Here is a 21,358-nt window from a genome sequence, read left to right on the forward strand (position 1 = left end):
TATATATCATGTCTGACTCTTTTTCGTTGATTTCATACATATTTTTGCCATCAGTTTTAAATTCCATGGTGATGGAAGAGCTCTATATTTCATCTCTTTCTTTTTTCAGGAAGGAAATCAGTGTCATTCGGAAAATTAGCGCTTTTCAAGCAAGCATTATAATCATGGTCTCTGCTACACCAAGATTAACATCACTTCTGATCTTTGTCGCCTATCTCTTGGCTGGCCATACTTTGACGCCCACGTCCGTATTTGCTGTTTTCGCTTATGCAAAGGTTTTGGGTCTGTTTACCAAGTACCTCGGGAAACGATTGGGTCCTTTCCTAGACTGCAACATGTCCGTTGGAAGGATTCAGACATTTTTGGAAACAGTGGAAAGATCTAGTTCAGACAGTAGTTTAAACACCACAACTGGAAAAATAGGGGAGTGTTTCGATGAACAGGAATGTTTTGCGCCCTGGAATGGATATGCACGGAGTCAGCAACTGAAGCTGCTGGTTTCTTTAACCGATGTTTGTTGCAAATACAACGAGGATGACGAAAAGCAGCTACTAAAAAATGTAGACATACGGATAGACGGACCACAAAATGTCATGATTACCGGCCCAGTTGGCAGTGGCAAATCTTCGTTGCTTCTCGCTATTCTTAGAGAGCTATCTATCTTTAAAGGAATTCTCGAAAGCAAAGGAAAAATGGCATTCGTTGGGCAGTCACCTTGGGTATTCTCAGGAACACTCCGTGACAATATTACCTTTCACAGATCGTTTGATGCCACAAAGTTTCAAACAACCGTGGAGGCTTGCGCCCTCAGAAAAGACATAGAACAATTTCCTGATGGGGACCTGACAACAATTGGCGAACGTGGCGTTGTTCTAAGCGATGGTCAGAAGGCACGTGTCAGTATGGCACGGGCACTTTACTCCGATGCTGACATATATCTGCTGGACGACCCATTGAGCAGCGTTGATGCCCTAGTTGGGAGTCATATTTTTGAGAAGTATATTTGCAATGCATTGAGGGACAGGCTGTGTATCTTCGTGACGCATCAGCCATGTTACTTGAAACATGCAGATCACATTATTGTAATGAGTGAAGGTTCCATTGGCTGCCAAGGAAGTTATGTGGACATAGTTAATATGAAGAATGTAGTTCCTGGACCGGAGAACATCTTCGAAGACGAAGAGAATTTTCACCAGAGCGCTGACAGAGATTTACTCCGCCAAGAAAAGCGCGAATGTCAGATCTTAAAAGAAACAAGTTTGACAATTCCTAAGGAAGATCGTAACTTTGGAGTTGTGTCTTACAGAACCTACTGGAAATACTTCAGAGCTGGCCTACCTGTGTACATGATGATTCTACTTGTTTTGTTATCTAACGGTGCCTTAGGTGAGTATGTTGTATCTTATCATGATGTCAAACTAAAAGTATATTAAAGATGCACTTTAATTTTCCTTCACCACTTTCTAGCCATTTCTTGGATTTGAGATTTCAGAGCTTTTTTTCTCCTTGAACTTAGCATTTAAGAATTTAAGGATATTTCAAGCAGTTTGTTTTGTGTTGGTTCAATGAATTTCAAACCAAATAGAAATATGCAGTCACGTTTGAACTCTCCGAAAGTGGACACACGAGGTGTGTGTGGAGGTAACCTTTAACACTCGGAGGTTTGGCGATAGTTCACCAAACTTGTTTTCATTTGTAGCTTTAATTTCACGTATAGAACTTGAATTCTCTGTTACTGGGGAGTCTCTTGAAAACCCTATATAGGTTTTAACCTGTACGGAGTTCGGGCCCATTGCTCAAAACAAGAGATTACCACAGTCCAAGATCAGTGTGATTTAGTGATTTATCAACAGCAAATTGTAATCTCAAATAGGTAGATGGCAGACTTCCACAAAAAATAAAAAGGTTGCGAGAAATAATATCCAGGGGTAAATTTTTCATGTTGTCACTGTTATTTTTTCTGATGGTGACGTTGTTATTGGTTTTGGTGTGCAGTGTCACAGGTCTTTCCTGATTGGTTGATGGCCCAGTGGAATGATATATCATGGAGTTCTTCCAGTGATCGTTTTGATGTTTATTTATATACTGGTCTGGCCCTGGGATCAACACTTTTACTGTATTTGTCAGCGTTCTCCTGCTACCAAGCAACCATTAACTCCTCAAGGAATCTTCACAGAAATATGCTCGAAGCAGTTGTCAGGGCAACAGTGCATTTCTTCGACACGAATCCATCTGGAAGGATTTGCAACCGATTCTCCAAAGACATTGAACTGATGGACGAGACGTTATTTTCTGCGTTCTTCGATCTTTTAGACATCTTTTGGGGAACGCTCCTTTCAGTTGGAATTCCTTCGGTGTCTAATTTTTGGGTCGTAATCGCTGCCGTTCCTCTCGCCGCACTGGTGATTTATTATGGGCTATACTGTTTGAAAATTTCCAGAGAAGTGTCACGACTTGAAGCCATCAATCGGAGTCCCGTGTACTCGCACTTTTCCCTTACCCTCGAAGGTATTGTAAACATAAGAACTTATCAACAGCAGGAACACTTTGTTCAGGAATTTTTCAGGTGATTTATGGGGTATATTCTTTTAATTTCTAAAGAATTTGGCTGTATAAGGTGTCGCCGCAAAGGCGTGGATAATAGTTACACGTTATTAAGTATTTTATCATTGAGTTTCGAAGGTGATTATTATTGCTTTCTTATCTGTTTTTTTTTTCTTTTGATTTTAGGGCTGTTCGTTTAACCTTTTATAGACTTTATGCACCCAGAAATATTTCATCAAGTGTGAAAAAAAGGAAATCATGACCGTGACAGTGTTTGGAAATCTGATCTTAATAAGCATAATAATTAAAAAAATTTTTATTTTATTTTTCTCCGTTTTTATCTTTTGGCACCTCGAAGTTCGTCAAAAGTACTCGGCTCTGCCTCGTGTTTTTAACTTTCTAGGTATTTGGAAATGTGGTACAACACAGTCTGTCGTATTTGTTATGTTGCAACCAAAACAAAAGTGGTGTAATTCCAATCAGGCATGCACGATTGTACAAAATAATAACAATAAAAAAATCACATCCAGTACCTGTGTAGAAATTTCACTGAGTTAGAATTGACTCTGGAAGACTAAAATTTACTTCTTCAGATAACAATTTTAACTTTCCTTGTCTTCATTCCATCAGACATCAAGACAACTTGAGTAAGACGTGGTTTACCTCAATCGCCGTGGTCCGCTGGCTCCATTTCCGGATGGATTGCATCACATCTTTGTTTCTAACGGTGGTGACTGCAATAGCCGTGATGACTTCACAACACGCAGGTGAGAACGATTATTGGTTTACACGCCGGTACCTGCATGCAGCTGAAATGGACAAACGACATGGGAGGCACGAGAAATGTGATTGGTCGTCGGAAATCTTAATTAATGGAAACATAACATTACGCGCGGAAATTAAAGGTGTCAAGATAAATGGGGAGCCAAAACAGAGAATGAAGACTGACACCCAAGGAAGTGTCACCATGTCTTCTACACTGCTTTTTTTTTTTTGCTGTTATTGTTTTTGTTGTTTTTGTTTTGTAGAAACGCAATGCACCTGAATGAGTGGGCGTAGGAATAACGTTCAAGCACTAGCTTCCATTTCCACGTCTCATAGAGAGAGATCTAGTGGGCACTGATGAAGTGACACATTCTCTTACCACGATTCTCGATTCTTTTTAATTTGTTTCTTAAACAGGTCTGACCGGTTTAGCGATAATCTACTGCATGGACCTATTAGAAAGTCTGGACTTTACTGTTCGCCAGTGCCTTGAAGTTGAGAACATGATGACGTCCGTTGAAAGAGTGATATCGTACACAAATCTAAAACCAGAACCAGGCTACAGCCTACAGAAGAAGCCGCCGAGAGATTGGCCAGCAGAGGGTCGAATCGAGGTAAAAGATGTTTCCCTTGTGTACTACAAAGGCGGGCCTGCAGTGTTGAGAGATCTGAGCCTCTCATTTGCGCCAGCGGAGAAAATTGGCATCGCAGGTCGTACAGGAGCAGGTCAGTAGGAAAGTTGAATTGCGTTTCACTTGCTTCAGTTTTGTATCGAACTTAAGGGTCCGATTCTTCTTGCAAACTGTTGTAAATTCTTCGTAACTGAGGAAAATGGCGTGGGTTTTTGACGATACGTGAGGTCAAAATGCCTTGATTTGGGCAAAGATCTCTTTTTTTCCTGTTCAGGGACCGAGAGCGATGAGAGGCGTCTGTATTGACAGACTAATGCGATCTAATACAAGGTCAATTTTAATATAAGCCCAGAAATTTCGCAGATTTGATTGGTTGATACTATTCCACTATTTCCTCGTAATAGTGGTATAACAGCAGAAATGGATGGTACAGTAAGGTTACCATGACAACACTGAACACAATTACGGTTTTTCTTTTGTTTTCAAAAAAATGGCGGCAAGATTCTCGGAAATTTTCGGGGAGGAAATACAAAAGCTCGCCGAAAAGGCAGTAAACAAAAATACAGTCTAAACTACTAAGACGTGGATAAATGTCCCCTATCTCTTGAAACAATAGAAGCAAGCTACAGGTTACCAGAAACAAAGAAAATACAGGTCTGGAAGAGGTGCTGGACTACTGGAAATTTTTGGCAGAAAGCAAGGGTCTTAACGTCGACATTGTGAAATGCGACGCCAAAGAACGAGATGAATGTCTCTCACGATTCTTTGCCGACATTCGCAAAAGCGATGGCTCCGACTATAAGCCGGACAGTCTAAGGGTTATCAGTGTTCATTGGCTGTCCTCGACAGACACCTCAAACAGAACGAAAGCAAAACTTCCATAGCGAACGAGACCAAGAATTCGTCAAGTGCAAACAGGTCCTGGAAGGAAGAGCGAGAGCTCTTAACGAGAAAGGCCACGAAAAACAACCAAATGCAATAAAAGGACTTACCGTCTGAGATGAAAAGCAGCTATAGAAAAATCGTGTACTTGGCAAACAAAATCCAAAGTCACTCCTTTACACTACGTGGTAATATCTGCTCGCCCTTTGTTTTGGTCTTTGAGGATACCAAGAGCATCATGAAATGTTTGTCGAAGAAATCAGCGTGAAAAAGGACGATCAAGGCACAGAGTACGTAACATTCGAAGAAAACCCAACAAAGATCCGGCAAGGCCGTCTCAGTTTGAAAGGAACAGCCATCCAGTCAAAACTGTTTGCCACTGGAGGTCCCCGTTGTCCAGTCCAGTTCTTCAAAATATGTCTTCCCCATAGACCTGAAGAAACGCAAAACAGTAGCCCATTTTATCCTGCCATTATTGCAAACAGGAATCCGAAGTGTGGTAAAAATAAAAGAGGATGGGTGTCGATAAGATCGACGCCTTCATGCAAAATATGGCCTTGGAAGCGGAATTGGTTGTAGGGGGACGAACGTTAACCAGCCATCCGTTAAGAAAAACGCTTGTGAAGAAGCTGAAGGCTTCGAATCAGTCAAGAAGAGCTATCAACGGTGTAATAGGCCACACAAGCGAGCGTTCACTGGCAGACTACGAGGAAGGCGATAAGATAAGATAAGATAAGATAAGATAAGATAAGATAAGATAAGATAAGATAAGATAAGATAAGATAAGATAAGATAAGATAAGATAAGATAAGATAAGATAAGATAAGATAAGATAAGATAAGATAAGATAAGATAAGATAAGATAAGATAAGATAAGATAAGATAAGATAAGATAAGATAAGATAAGATAAGATAAGATAAGATAAGATAAGATAAGATAAGATAAGATAAGATAAGATAAGATAAGATAAGATAAGATAAGATAAGATAAGATAAGATAAGATAAGATAAGATAAGATAAGATAAGATAAGATAAGATAAGATAAGATAAGATAAGATAAGATAAGATAAGATAAGATAAGATAAGATAAGATAAGATAAGATAAGATAAGATAAGATAAGATAAGATAAGATAAGATAAGATAAGATAAGATAAGATAAGATAAGATAAGATAAGATAAGATAAGATAAGATAAGATAAGATAAGATAAGATAAGATAAGATAAGATAAGATAAGATAAGATAAGATAAGATAAGATAAGATAAGATAAGATAAGATAAGATAAGATAAGATAAGATAAGATAAGATAAGATAAGATAAGATAAGATAAGATAAGATAAGATAAGATAAGATAAGATAAGATAAGATAAGATAAGATAAGATAAGATAAGATAAGATAAGATAAGATAAGATAAGATAAGATAAGATAAGATAAGATAAGATAAGATAAGATAAGATAAGATAAGATAAGATAAGATAAGATAAGATAAGATAAGATAAGATAAGATAAGATAAGATAAGATAAGATAAGATAAGATAAGATAAGATAAGATAAGATAAGATAAGATAAGATAAGATAAGATAAGATAAGATAAGATAAGATAAGATAAGATAAGATAAGATAAGATAAGATAAGATAAGATAAGATAAGATAAGATAAGATAAGATAAGAACTTTATTAACGTGTCGAAGTCGCTAGCATGAAGTAGAACAGGGACAGATCTCATCCATCATTAGTTCTCCTGTCTGCCAACAGGTTCAGAATTTCCGTCCAGTTTTTTTTTTCTAGTTTGCTCATTCAGCACGACCGCACAGCGACTCCAGGCTGTCAAGCAGCAGTTCCAGCACTTTCATGGCTCCAAAGTGACGATAAATTACGGAGCTGGCGTTGGTGTTTCTCAACAAAACAACAATTAGATACTGGAGGAAGCTTACTTGTGCCCTAACTTGATTTGTGGTGTCGCCACGCCGCTGCAATGACTGCAAAAAACGTGATATGAAAATGACTTTCATTGAACTATTGAGCTATGTTGTTTGCCTTCAATGGTTTGTTTCGAGTGATTGCTACGAATGCAAACGCGCGCCTTTGTTTTCTCAACCGAAACGAAATTTAAGTCTCTTGGGCGTTACCGAAAATTCCCGGCTTCTAAATTATCCACATACCACTCGGAGTTTCGCCGTTCGTGGTATTTTGGATAATTTTGGCGGTATTATTGCCAAATACCACTACAGGTCATGCTATTAAATGCTTCTACCATGCCATAGAAAATACAGCGAATCAGAATACAGGAGGGCCGTTGTATATTCAACGGTATTATCCTAATGCGAGGAATAAAATAGTTTGCGACGCTCTCTCGATCGTGGAATATCCCTCTTGTCACATGTATTTTCTTAGTACTTAATACACACTCGCCTAAAGTCTCTTGTGTATACCGACAAAATTCAAGTGACTCGTGGGATATTTATACTGATATTAAAAAATGGGGTTGTTTAAAGAGGTCTACTTGTGGAAAAAAAAAAAAAAGAAAAGAAAAGAAAAGAAAAACGACAACAAAAAATAAATAGATAAATAAATAAATAATAATTAAACAAACAAACTGTGTTTTAGGTAACGTCAACAATGTCAGAAAACATTGTGTGTTTTTTTAAACATGAATGAAGCAATTTTACCATAAAAAGCCTTCACCTTTTTCTTTTGTTAATATTTTACAGGAAAATCATCATTTGTAGCCTCTTTGATGCGCATGCCTGAACCTGGCGGCCAAATATTCATTGATGACCAAGACATCCAAAATCTTTCATTGCCGAATTATCGCTCGAGAATCTCTGTCATTCCCCAGGATCCTGTCCTTTTCAGCTGCCCGTTGCGACTCAATCTGGACCCTGGAACCGAGTTTGAAGATGTCCAAATTTGGAGCGCATTAGAAGCAGTGCAACTCAAATCGTTAATTCAAAACCAGGACGGGAAGCTGTATTGCAAAATCTCTGAAGGAGGAACAAACTTCAGCGTGGGAGAGAAGCAGCTACTGTGTCTTGCTCGAGCATTATTACAAAAGAATAAGGTTATTATTCTTGATGAGGCCACGGCCAACGTGGATTTCGTCACAGACAGATTGATACAGGAGACAATTCGCAGCAGATTTCATAGCTGCACTGTGATAACCATTGCTCACAGAGTAGATACAATCTTAGATTATGACCGCGTCTTGGTGCTTGAGGGGGGTAAGGTGGTGGAGTTTGATAAACCGGAGCTACTTTTGAAAAACGAAGCGGGAAAATTTGCAGAGTTGTGTCGACTTCAGCAAGTCACCATTTGAGTTTTTAACGACGCTAGTAGAATTGAAAACAGTGAAAATTTGTAAATATCTCAAAAGCTCAGCGACCCTCAGTTTTGTCCGACAGATGGTGGTTTTTCCCACCCGAGGGATCCATAAATTATCCTGTCAGAAAGGCGCTGTTGTTGGGTACCGTATTTACTCGTGCCGTGTACTAAGTGCCGCCCCGGATTTAAGCCCGCTCCCGAATAAGCGCCGCATTTGGGATAAAAAAGTTAATAAACGCTGGTCCCAAATAAGCGCCGTGGCTCGCGTGCGACGCTTATTCGAGAAATTCGGTGTAACTAAAACTCATTGCAAAGCAAGTCAAACACAGCATTGGAAATTTATTTTCACCAAAAGCGATGTTTTTCAGTCCAAAATGATTTATATTTGACTGAAGACACCAATTGAAAAGTGCGCGAGGGGACGAATGGTGACGAATGGTTTCTGTTCGTTACTGTTAAATTTTCTCACAGATTGAAAATGTGCCTTTAAATTAACCCTTTGAGCCCCAATTACACATACATGGGTAATTAATGGTCGTGCTCTTTGTACCGCCTATTACGTCATCAATTTAAATGTCATCAGATATTCTTGATAAGCAGATAGTATTACTGGGCTAGGTCTTTCCGTACAATGGTTAGGTTTACATATCGACGACATTCCGACGTCGCAAATCAAAAAACAACGTTATCAGCAATTTTGGTGCAAAAACGGTGGTAAAATAGTCCACTATGCCTACAATCGAAGTCCAAATTTTGGCTTTTGCGCTGCCCGGAATTGAAAGATTCCCAAAGTTTGTACCTAATCCTCGATCGAAAAATCTCTCCTTTTGGTAAAAAAAAGCGGTCTTAGCAAAACTTAGACTTATTTAGCGTCATGGCAGCCAAAAAACCTGACTAAACGGTTGAAAACGGTATTTTTGGCAGAGACTCGGTATTCAAAGGGTTAAAATTTTAAAAAAAATTGTTTGTCGCGTCATTTGTAGTCGTGGATACGCGAAGCGTAGAAATGACGATTGTTTGGGGCAGAATATGCAAGTGTGTCACTTACTCAGATGTAAACCAAACGCGAGGTTCTTCAGTTCAAAATGATTTATATTTGACTGAAGACACCAATTGAAAAGTGCACGAGGGGACGAATGGTGAATGAAAATGTACCTTTCAATTAAAATTTTAAAAAGCCCTTTGTCGCGTTCAGTTTTAGTCGTGGATACGCGAAGCGTAGACACGACTATTGTTATGGGGCAGAATAAAGCAAATGTGTAGATGTAAACTTTTGGCCTATAACATAGAGAGCCTGGGTACGAGTTTCTCGAAGGCCTCCAAAGTTGAGAGCGGCCATTTTGGCGGTTCACGTGTTTCGCTTTTGTAAATATGTAGTATTTTGCCTATGGGCTTTTGCTCACACTTAGATGAAAGCTGAGAGACGGCGTCGACAAAATCTGGATCGGACCGGATCACGGATCGGATCACGGACCGGATCACGGATCAGATCAAGGAAGAAAAATCAAAATTCAAGATTCAAAATTCAAAATTTTGTTGAGGAAATTTCAATAGAGTAACTACTGTGAACAAAACGTTTTATTTAATTCAGGTGTGATATTCTTTTTTTCTTTTATAATATCAAGCCAACTGGGAGCTGGTCACAGATGAATTTTTTTCAGGCTGTTGGGTTTGATTGCGATGATCAATCATGTCTTCATATCGTTCTCGCTCAGAAATAATCTGTTCGTCCTACCGAATAACGGCCATCGTCCTTTGAGCGAAGCCATTTGGCTGTGAGAAACTAAATAAAAGAGATTTTAAACTCCTTAACCGATGTTTCTTTCATCTTTGTATTTCGCGTTACTCGCTAAACTTAAAGTTTGGCAGACCACCGAGACGTACTCTCCCCAGACCTTTTCAGTCACGGCAGCCGTAGTAGCACCAGCCGTAGTGATTTGCTTAAACTCAACTGTAACGCCAACTGTAACGCTCACATCTGAGACGAAAATATAGCCGAGAATTAGCCACTGATACTAACAACAATTTCAAAAACGAGAATGGGAGGTTCACGCAAGCGTCGAGCCAACTAACGTTTAAATATAACTACATCTGCCTGTTCATTGCAATTTAAATTCGTCGTAAATTAGGCGCTTATGTGGCTTTGTAAATGACCTCTTGTCATTCTCTGTAATTAACATGTCATTGCGTCAAATTCGGGATTCTTATTTTCATTTAACATACTTTAGCTTTCCACTTTTATTCTTTATTTATTATTATCTTATAAACGATTTGATTTTTTTTGGAATTTTTTCTCTTTAAAACTTTGTTTTGTTTTTTGTTTTTGTTTGTTTGTTTGTTTGTTTGTTTTTGTTTTTTTGTGATCCGATCCGTGATCCGGTCCGGTCCGATCCAGATTTTGTCGACGCTACATGATACCTGTGTGCTGTGTCCAACAGGATAGGTTTTTGACCGACTTTTCCGCTTGCCACCCCACTTGAATCTTTTCTCAAATTGCATTTCTCTTATTTGTCTCCGCATACTTCAACATGGTGACTGTATCTAAATGTCTCACATGCAACGGTGAAGAAGGAATTGTAAGGCGTATTACATCGTTCAGTACCGTTTATCCTGTTTTTCGGTTGCCACAAAAGATTTCGGTACAATACAGTTCTGTAATGTCCTGAGTGACGAGAACCACAGAGCCCAGTAATGCTTGAATCAAACCGTTTGAAGGAACGTTGCCATCTTCTCAAGCGATCTTTCAGTCTTATGGCTTCAAGAAACTTGTTCACGTGAAATGGCGATCTTGCTCAATGTCTAACCAAATCTCGCTGTATCCTTTTAAATCTTCGCTCGCATTGGTAAAAGTCAGCAAACCTGACGCGAAGTGGATACAGCTCAAATCGAACTAAACGTCGGTTGAGAAATTTGAAAATGAAGTTTGGCTAAGGTGCGCATGGACAAAGGAAACTACGTCGTTAATTTTGAATTTCATTATCAAATGTATGAATTTCTCGCGCATAGCAAGGAATTAATCATAAGTTTTGTAAAGAACCAAATCAGCGTAATAAAGTTTTCATTGCATCATTTACATAACACGCAAAATGTTACTTCAGAGACCACTGATTGCCTCTTAATTCCCTTGGCGTTAGTTTCTAAATATCCTGGTGCATTTTTTTTTTTATCTCGCTTTTGGCCGCATCACACTTAAAACGGGAGATGGAGACATGGCGTTGCTACAAGTGTTAGACACACGTAGTCCGGCGAACGGAGAATCCCACGAAGTCAAATCGCTCGACTTTCGGCCAAAGCGATTTGATGTTACACAAGCATCCCTGATGGTACATGTATATAAGGATATTTTAACACGGCGTATCTATGCACGATAAAAAAATTCTATGTGAGCTTTGGCAAGAAAAAAAAAGCGAGAATGGCTGTCGACGAGACTGCGCATGACCGAGGATATTGCATATTCGTTTCAGCAATTCTTTATTTCTTTCAAAGGCACAAGGTATAAGGCTCCTGGACTTAGCAATTAAAAATTAAACTTATGACAGATGAAGCGTTTCAAGCACAAGTGTCAATTAGTGTGGCTACTACACCCACCCCACCCTCTCCCTAAACTGGATGGAATACTAGTCCGTTGCGCCTGCGCTTGGTGGTATTTTTTTTCACGTAGGGAAATCTTTCTGCGACTGAAACAACGTGAGAAAAATTCTCTGATAAATTCTATGTAAAACACTTAAACTTATTCATAGTTTGGATTGGCTATATTTAAAGTTCTTTTCACTCAGTCAAGAAGTAGTGCGAGACCTTCCGGCCTGACAGGTGAAATATATGATTTCTCAAAATAGTAACCCTGGAAACAGCCGAAAAGACTTGTTTCTTCACTTTATCGTAGGTTGATGTCTGCTCTGAAGACGGGGTTAAGTTATTGAACCATTGCTGACCGTCAGATGATAGATCTGACGAAGATGATAACTTTGCATGGTCGGTGATCCGCCGCAGTACGGAATTTTTTCCCCGTTTCTCAGTTTCTCGTTACTTCGTCAGTCGTTAATCTTCATTTCGTTACTCTGTTCAGTAACAAAATCTCTCTTTCAGCGACCTCATTTTCACTCACGGTGAACTTGGGCTGCGCGAAGAGGTCTGGGTCTGCGATGACCTATATTGGCTTTATTTGTAATAAATAATGATGTTCACAAGTTTGTAAAGATGATGTCAACAGGGAAGAGCTTAAAATTTTGACTGCACTTCCCATCGCCCTGACGCCGAAATTTTAAATTTGGAATGAAACCAGACCAAAAATGAGTTTGAAGAAAAAACAATATATACATTATAAAAATTTTGTTCAGGTGATGGGCTCCTGAACAACTTAACTTAAAATGCATTAAAATAATATTCACAAGTTGCAAAGAGAGTGCCAACAGGAAAGAACTTAAAATTCTCTCTGCACTTCCCACCGCCCTGACGCGGAAAAACATTCCATTTGGAATGAAACCCGAAACTATTATTCAGCGGAACGTCGAACAGAGAAGTAAATTGACTCAGAAGAAAATATTGTTATTTTGTTACAACAACTTTATTTGTCCAAATTAAGCTGACAACCAAACCTAAGGGAGGAAAACTTATCAAAACTATGAAATAGAGTTATTAGAAATAAATAAAAATATTTTATTCAGAGTAATTTTACTTCCCGGCTCCGTAGAATACTCGTCTCGGGTCTCGTTCCAAATTTCGTGTCAGCAATGCTGGAAGTGGGTTTTTCTTTACCCGCCCATGATTCCCCGCGGTCCCGAGATTGAGTAACCCACGAAGAATATGGCTCTCGTTGAAAAATTTGTGGAGTTTCTTGTGTCTTTTATAGCAAATTTATCCTACAGTTCTATAGCCTTGACAATCTTTGTTGCAGTGATAATACCGCTGATCATCTTTAGAATTCGTTCAAAGGTTAGCAACCGCGGGGAAAACCCTCTTGCCTTCGACTGTCGTAGGTCGGCGGAGCCACTAGTGCTGGACCAGGCACAGCGTGACAAAGTCCTCAAGCAAGGGTTCGTGTCGCGGAAAGTTCCCGAGAATCTCGATGCCATCGTCATCGGAAGCGGTATCGGAGGTCTATCCACTGCAGCCCTTCTGGCAAAGGCCGGGAAGAAGGTGTTGGTTTTAGAACAACACGATCAAGCGGGTGGCTGTTGCCATTCGTTTATCGACAAAGGTAAAGCCTGTTTGTAATCTTAACTTAACTTCTTGCGTCACGTACAAGATACCTAGCCTCTTCGGCGTATATCTTTGTTGTCAACCAAACAGGAGTAGCAAAATTTCCTTATTCACACAGTGCGCGCATGATACTTCGTTCTAGAAAAAAAAAAAAAACAGCAGTGCGACACAAGTAAATAAGGGAAAGGGGTGTCTCACGGGGGGAGGGGGAGGGTTCTATTTTCCACCTTTCTTGTGGTGACAACTTCCTCATTGCACGATTTTACAATTTTTTTTTTTTTTTTTTTTTTTTTGTTCTTTATTTCTTGTGGTTCCGACCACATCTAGTTGGGACCCATTCACATTTTTCCAGAGGTCTGACTCCATTCCTACTTCCCCTCCCTTCCCCTGCCACAAATTAAAATAAGCATGAGGTGGCTGGGTTTTTATAATATTTCCTTCTTTTGATAACCATGATGCGTAGAACTTATAAAGTTCCAATTTCCAATCAAATATCGAATGGAAAAAGATCGATTCTTAGTGTGCTAGAGTTTCAAAACACACAGTTACAGTATACATGACAATAGCTACATGCCTATGAAAAAGGTATAATTATTGTTCGTTCATATTCAAGCAAAAACAGGTGGTGTAAAAGAACCTGTCATACATAATGGACTAACCTCTTGCAGGATGTGTGTGTTTAAATCAAGAAATGGCAGAACGATGAAATTAAGCATTGTGGGTATCTCGAGTCGATGTGGGATATGGGTGGCTGTAAGGGTTAACCCTTACAATTATTGAGAGCCGACCACTGCCATGGCAGCAATATTTTAATTTAGGCTAACCTGAGTGTTTAGAATACAGTTGTAACTGGAACACTATTTAGGCTAGCCATATTGCTTTTTCACCCTTGTGTGTTTTGAACATGCCCATGTGGGACTACCCCCTGGCAAAACTACCCACCTGCAGTAGAAAATCTACATTTTGTTGCCATGCACTGAGTTGGTTCTGTACTCTTTGTTTGTGATGCAGGTTATGAGTTTGACACTGGTATTCATTACATTGGTGAGATGGACTGTGATGGATCAATGCGACTACTCTCCGACCAGTTAACAGAGGGTCAACTGCAATGGGTTCCTCTTGAAAAGGAGTATGACACTGTGGTTATTGGAGATGCAGAGAATGCCAGAAGATACCCAGTCTGTGGTGGGCGACAAGATGAATATAAGAAGGCGTTGTACAAGAGTTTTCCCAAAGAGAAGAAAGCCATTGATCAGTATTTGAACTTTCTCAAAGTAAGTCTTGAGTTTGTGATCATGCAGGAATGCAGTGGGGTTTGAAAGTGGCCTATGAAGCAATTGTGAGGCCATAGAAAACCAACACATGTATTAATTGTAAACACACACGGATAATATTCTACATCTAGAACAGAATTAAAATAACAGAAATTGTTGAACTTTCCTGATGTCATCTGGAATCAGCAACAGTCACGTCAGATGAATTGCCATTCAAGAATGCAATTTTTGCTCAGATTTCGATTGATGTTTTTTTTTTTTTCAACATTTCACAACTCCTTATTAAGTACATGTACTGTATTTCACAATTCTCCTGTGCATGTGTGTCGCTATCGCATTTCACATTTGTTGTGGCCAACCAAATTTCCTAATTTTCTTTTCTTCCACCCTTGCCTATTTATTCAACATATTAACAGTTTCTAATGCTTAAAAAATATTGTGCAGTTCCAGAACATATACATACCTTCCTCGTGGAAGGGATTTGTTCTGAGACCTCCCCACCCTTCTGGAAATTCCAGTTAAGCTTCATACATTTCTTTAAATGTTTTGGTCTTCGAGAATCCCCCACTCCCCAAGAAATTCCAATCACTTCTGTCGGGGGAGTATGGATTTTTTATGGAACTGCACATTAGCCTCAGTAGTTAAAAAATAAGCATGTAGGTTTTCTATGGTTTATAATTAGTCCTGGCTCTCCTCTGGGCCAATACATGTAGGGCCATTAGATAGAGGATTTTTAAGGTCAGTATACATGTGCTGTACTGCACATTTAGCTCTCTCTTACCACTCTTGGTAAGTTGTATTTAAGAAACAATCTCTGAATATCTTTCACAGGGCAAGCTCTCAAGAGGTACACTGTACATTTAAGTCAACCATAATTGGGCTAGTTAAATAATTATTTCGAATTATGGAGGTTTGTCAAAAATGGTTGGCTGCCTGTCAGTGAAAATCATTGTGCACTTCATGATCTCAACAGGTTATCTCTGGTGGTTCATTTTTCTGATTATTCAGGAAAAGATGCTGCTTGCTCGAAAATCACCATAACTTTGTGATGACCCTGGAAGCGCTGTGCAATTGTCTGTCAGTATAAACACCCATCTTGTACCCAGTAAAATGCAGAATACTCTACTCTAGGCTACTAATTAACAATTAGATGATGAGCTCGAGATTTCTATGAGAGTGAATAATCTAATTCTTTTAGTAGAATTCTTACTAAAATTTACTTCAAATAATGGTTTCCAATTATTTCTTGACATATTAATAAACTTTGCATTTGAAAAAGATCGATCAGATTGAATTGTCATTTAAAATTGAAGTAGTGAGCACGCGTGCATCAGTTTTTCTAATAATTTCAACTTTGTTAAAGTCAAGAAACTGTAAATGTCCTTTGTTGAAACTTCTCAGGAATTTAATTATCCATAAATTTTGCATCAAAATTTTCCTCCAAAACTTTGGAGAAACGACACAAAGGTCGCCTTTGCCTAGACGACCTCAGCCACTGCACACTAATGGCTGATAGTGTTCAATGGCTCAGCCAATCAGATTACAGCATTTGCATTAGTATACTAGTAGAATTCTCCTAATTATTAAGCAATGACGTATTGTGTGACGTCATCACTTTATGCTGGCATGCATGCATTCCTTTGGATAGTGATTTCGCATAGTTTCGTGGCGCTTACAGTATGTCTGTGCGCTTATGTCGCGCACGATTTATCCCCCTGTGGAAGCAAAATACACTCTGGGAGTTCCTTTGCAGCTTTCCTTTGCTGTTTGTAGGATCAGCAGAGTGCTTTTAATTTCAGCTTTTAAATGAAGATTTGGGGTGGATTTTGGTTTATACATGTACAGTGTTGGATAAATTTGCACTCACAGGCAAACTCATAATAACATATCTTCGATACATACAATTTTAGATAGACAAGTGGGTCGCACACGCGATATGACAAGTCAGGAGAAAATTATTTTCTCTTGGACAAGTATATGGTTAAAACAACAAATTAATTTCCGGTGAGGTAATTAGCTTTGCCAAATATCTTTAAAGATAATAAGGTGTTGATTTCAGAGAGAGGAACTATTCAGCGGACTGCTTTTTTATTTTAGTTATTTAATCTTTCTTTTGGGTTGGTACATTTCGCTGACCCCCTAGCACATGGACTAACAAGATGGACCTGGTACATGATTTACTTGAATGAACCACCAATGGACTACTCTAACTGTAAATCCCTAGAATTTCTAACACTAAAGTTTAAGAATCAGTTTGTCTGCTTATGTTCAATCTTCTAGGAACAATTTTTAAATGTCATTGCTTCTGCATGCATTGCATGCTGTTTATTTTTATATTGTCTTACCAACAAGATATATTGTCTTGACTTGTATTCCATGTTGTGCTTTTAGGAAGTTCGTAAATCAATGACTGGTTTTGTGGCATTCAAACTGATGCCTGAATGGCTTGCAACTTTTCTGTTCAAAACTGGAATAGCTGACTGGATGACCAAGTTTTTTAAGCATTCCAAACAATCAGTGTCTGAGGTGTTGGAAGAGCTCACAGACAATAAGGATTTACAAACTGTTCTGGCCTACAACTTTGGAGACTACGGTATGAGTACATAAAATGCTTTCATTGTTAAAATTTAGAATGTTATTTTGCTTTGAAAAATAAATAAATAAATAAATAAATAAATACATGTAAAACACATGTCGAACTTTTGACTGCCTAAACTGCAGTCTTCAGTGGGTGAACTATAGAGCTCTGCAGTCCTTGTCTTCTTAAATGAAAATGCGATGTTATTTTGTTGCTCAGAGGGAACTCAATGATTGCCACTGAGTAATTGTTGCATTCATTTGGTTTAATATCACTGAAGTGGCAATACATGTATGGCTAAATATGGGTGTGATTCTGGGAATGTGATCCCCTGGAGATTCAAACCTTCTGTCATGCAATGTCCTGCAGTTTTAAGTAAAACAATTCTCAAACATGAAGGTCACTATAAATTACACATACATTCAGTAAGTATTGTTAAACGGAATGCATCATTGGAGCACTAGTCCCAAGGATAGTGTCCCCCACCCACCCACCCACCCACCCCACTTACATCTTCCCCTTCAAGCTCTGTTGGCTTTGCTATGGAAATGCACAAAGACAGGGACACAGTTATTTTGAAGTCTGTGCTTTCTTTTTTTAATTGTTGTTGTGTCGCCAAGGTGTTGTTCAACAACTGAACATGTACTGGCCCATAAGAATCCCTTATTGACACTTGAATTTATCAGAAACTCCATAGATACATGTAAGATTCTGAACCCAAATTGTCAGCCACTGTCCTACATTTGGTAAAGATGGTGTACTTGCAAACATTGTTTTTAGGAGGAAAAATAGTGTACACAATGTTACACTGCACAGGCCAAATTAATTTTAACTGCAAAGAAGACCAATCAGAATTCCCCTTTCATTGTAGACCAGTTTCTACATACTCTCATCATACAGTTTCATAAATCTGGGAAAGTTCTATATCTTTACTGTTTTCTTGTCCTCTGTAGGAACTATGCCTGGAGAAGGTAGCTTTGCCATGCATGCTATACTTGCTAACCACTACTTATTTGGAGCATCATATCCACGTGGTGGAGCCAGCGAGATTGCTTTCCATATCATCCCTGTTATTGAGAAAGCAGGCGGAAAGGTGCTAGTAAGAGCACCAGTCTCCAAGATTCTTGTTGATGAAAACTCTGGTAAAGTTAAAGGTAAGATGCAGTAGTAAAACGTCTTTTTATATTTATTTGTCACTTTCTAATAAGAAAAATCAAGAGAAGATGAAAGCACATAATGGCCTTATTCCCAGGGTAATCCCCCCAAAGATTTTTTTTTTCAGTTATACTTTTAATTAAAACATATTTTGCCATCACTCAGGCTAGTTTTGGAAATCCCAGGAGGGTCTTGAATTACCCAATCCTGTGATGTAAATTTTGCTGACCTCAAGAGGCAAAGCAACTTTATACACATTTTCATCATGCACGAAAACAAGCAATATCCAAGCAATGCTCATGGTAAGAACTGGGCACCATCTCTAAAAAAACCTTGGGTATCAGGCCCATCAGGGGATCAGCTTTCTTATACTCTTCATCCTCTCTTTGTAATATGCTCTGTGAAGGGCTGGATAAAGCTATCCAGTGGACAGCATAGTCCAGCCTTTCAAAAACAGAGCCTCACTTATGTATCCTATAATATTTCCTTACTTCACCCTCCTGCCCGACCCATTACCCCCTAGGGATTTTGATGCAAGGTCAAGTCAAAGGCAAGTCATTTCCCCATCCCCTACCCCCCACCCCAATAGAAGGGGGAAAAAAGAAAGAAAGAAAGAACGAAAAACCAACGTTGTACCTTTTGGTCTTTCTTGTTTCGGAGTTGAGTTGGGGGGGGGGGGGGAGGGTGGGGGAGGGGTTAGGATCCAAATTCAACTATCGCAAAAGCACAGAGCATTGTACATGTGGTTGGTTTAGCACTGAATTTGATTGACGGTAGTGAAAGAGTAGAACTTAGGAATTAGTTTTTGACCACTTCTTCTGCTATTTTCAGGGGTTCGGGTTGAGAAGGGCGGCAGTGAGGTGGATGTTCATGCCCCGGTAGTGATATCAGCTGCAGGCATCTACAACACTTTTGAGAAGCTCTTGCTTGAAAATGAAGCCATACCGGAGAAGGCCCTGTTGAAAACCAAAGCTGTTCGTCATGGCTTTGGAGCAATGTCAGTCTACGTGGGCCTCAAGGGAACCAAAGAAGAGTTCGGACTCAAGGCCTCCAATTTATGGGCCTTCACTGGCAACGACCTCGATAAAATCACCAGGGAGTTCCTTCAATTAGGTGTCGATACCGCCGGCACTAAAGACATCCCGTTGTTGTTCATTTCCTTCCCATCCACCAAGGACCCCGAGTGGGAGACTCGCTACCCGGGCAAGACGACTTGTACGATAATTACCTTATCCCCGTATGAGTGGTTTGAACGCTGGGAGAACGAGCGGGTTATGAAGCGAGGCGAGGAGTACGAGGAGATCAAAAACCGTATCGGTAAGCGCATCTGGGAACAGACCTGCAAGTTCTTCCCTCAGGTGCGTGACCGCGTCGATTTCTTCGATGTCGGCAGCCCGCTCAGTAACAAGTACTACATCGCGGCGCCCCGAGGGGAGATCTACGGGATTGACCATCACGTGGACCGGTTCAGTCCCCAGGCTGCTGTAAAGCTCCGACCGGAAACGTCCATCCCCGGGCTCTATCTCACCGGGCAAGATATCCTTAGCTGCGGGTTCGCCGGAGCAATGTTCAGTGGTATGATCACTGCCTCGGCTGTCCTCGGAAGAAACCTGTTTGCCGATATGAGTCGCTTGCAGAAGGCTTTGAAAAAGAAGAAAGCGACGATGGGTGGAAAGGTACAGAACGAAGCCGTACGGAATGGGTCGATTTAAACTGCACAACTGAAAACTTGTTTTTACTGTAGGACCTCAGCTATTATTAACTTGTTATCCATCTTTACACAACAGTGAGTTATTTCCGAATTGCCTTCACCTTTGTGCCAAAACGAGTCCTCGTGCGGAACTTCGTTTAAGAAACTATCTTTCACTTACACGTTCAGATTTACAGGTAAATCAAACTCATTTTCGTTTGACTGGAAAACAGGAAGACTCGTTTTGAGGCAAGAGGCGAGAGGAAACGCGGAAATCGCCTACAGTGATGGCCGTCTGTAAACTTAATGGCTGAATAATTTCATTCCTCTCTGACATTGTTGGGGAAAAAAATAGCCTAGATTATGGAAACTATTTATGAACTCTTCTTAATAGCATTTTTAACAAAATGTATGAGAAAACACCAAGTCAATTTTAATTTAACCGTCGGGAAAACAGACTGAAGCAGTGGTAGCGCGACTTGGGTAAAACAAAAATATATATTTTAAAAAGCATGACGTTTACAGTAGACGGCAAACGGCAAAGATTACCTCTAAATTTGTGAGTCTTTTCTTCTAATCCTTAACTAAATCACACAAAAATCGAAAAATGTCTTCTACCACCGCAAATACAATTATTTTCACTCTACTGTGTAGACAGCTGAAGACACGGCAGAGTTTCATTTTTGCCGTTTGCCGTTTGACGTAACGTCATGCTTAATCTCTCTATTATCTCTTATACGTAAACCGCCAGATAACTGTGAACGTACCCGCAAAGCGGCACAGAAATTTTGCTTAAAGCACCAGAGTATAATAAACCTTCCTAAGAGAAATTACTAGCAAGCTAAGTTTAGACGTTCAAATATATCTTGAACTGGTGCGTTGCAAAGTTGAGCTGAGTACATGTATTTACTGATTGCAGGGGTTAGTTTTGGCAAGTGCACTGCTTGTGCGCACATTAAAATCAGGGTTCTGATTACAAATTTTGAGTACAAATAAATGGTGGTTGTTGTTCTGTCGTGCAATATGGCCTAGAATTATGCGCGTTTCCTCACGAGAGTAATTATGGTAGCTGTTATGCTTTTATATTATCTGAAAACGAAAGTACAACATTAAGAATGGGTCAGTTGTAAATTAACTCTGGCCTTTTTACAGTTTGCGTCCTCTTCTTATTGAAATCAATGTTTCTTTGTCAAGAGATGAAATCCAACAGCAAAGCAATAATATATAGCAGCTTGGTCATTTGTACTTTCCCAACAAGACTGCCAAAACAGTCAAAGACCATTCTAAATTTTGACTTGGGAAATCCCGCTTCTAGC

General features: G+C 39.5%; 2 protein-coding genes across 2 annotated transcripts; both read left to right on the forward strand.

The window, feature by feature from the left end:
* The first annotated feature begins 692 nt into the window (after positions 1 to 692).
* LOC145487931 (ATP-binding cassette sub-family C member 4-like) lies at positions 693 to 8,152 on the forward strand. The gene is made up of 5 exons (XM_081466701.1): positions 693 to 1,386; positions 1,996 to 2,566; positions 3,175 to 3,311; positions 3,727 to 4,035; positions 7,537 to 8,152. The coding sequence occupies exons 1-5, from the start codon at positions 693 to 695 to the stop codon at positions 8,139 to 8,141; spliced, it is 2,316 nt and encodes a 771-aa protein (XP_081322827.1). The 3' UTR covers positions 8,142 to 8,152.
* A 4,269-nt stretch (positions 8,153 to 12,421) lies between these two features.
* LOC145488083 (all-trans-retinol 13,14-reductase-like) lies at positions 12,422 to 21,262 on the forward strand. Its single transcript, XM_081466866.1, has 5 exons — positions 12,422 to 13,343; positions 14,357 to 14,619; positions 17,011 to 17,212; positions 18,151 to 18,351; positions 19,184 to 21,262. Exons 1-5 carry the CDS (start codon positions 12,950 to 12,952, stop codon positions 20,062 to 20,064), a joined length of 1,941 nt encoding a protein of 646 aa, XP_081322992.1. The 5' UTR covers positions 12,422 to 12,949; the 3' UTR covers positions 20,065 to 21,262.
* The last annotated feature ends 96 nt before the right edge of the window (positions 21,263 to 21,358 follow it).

Source organism: Orbicella franksi, chromosome 5 (assembly GCF_964199315.1).
Source record: "Orbicella franksi chromosome 5, jaOrbFran1.1, whole genome shotgun sequence".
Taxonomy (NCBI): Eukaryota; Metazoa; Cnidaria; class Anthozoa; order Scleractinia; family Merulinidae; genus Orbicella; species Orbicella franksi.

Coding starts and splice junctions, on each gene's coding strand:
- LOC145487931 (XM_081466701.1), top strand. CDS start 693: ATGGCATTCGTTGGGCAGTCACCTTGGGTATTCTCAGGAACACTCCGT. Junction 1,387..1,995: donor GTTATCTAACGGTGCCTTAG/GTGAGTATGTTG, acceptor TTTGGTGTGCAG/TGTCACAGGTCTTTCCTGAT. Junction 4,036..7,536: donor CGCAGGTCGTACAGGAGCAG/GTCAGTAGGAAA, acceptor AATATTTTACAG/GAAAATCATCATTTGTAGCC.
- LOC145488083 (XM_081466866.1), top strand. CDS start 12,950: ATGGCTCTCGTTGAAAAATTTGTGGAGTTTCTTGTGTCTTTTATAGCA. Junction 14,620..17,010: donor AGTATTTGAACTTTCTCAAA/GTAAGTCTTGAG, acceptor TTGTGCTTTTAG/GAAGTTCGTAAATCAATGAC. Junction 17,213..18,150: donor CTACAACTTTGGAGACTACG/GTATGAGTACAT, acceptor TGTCCTCTGTAG/GAACTATGCCTGGAGAAGGT.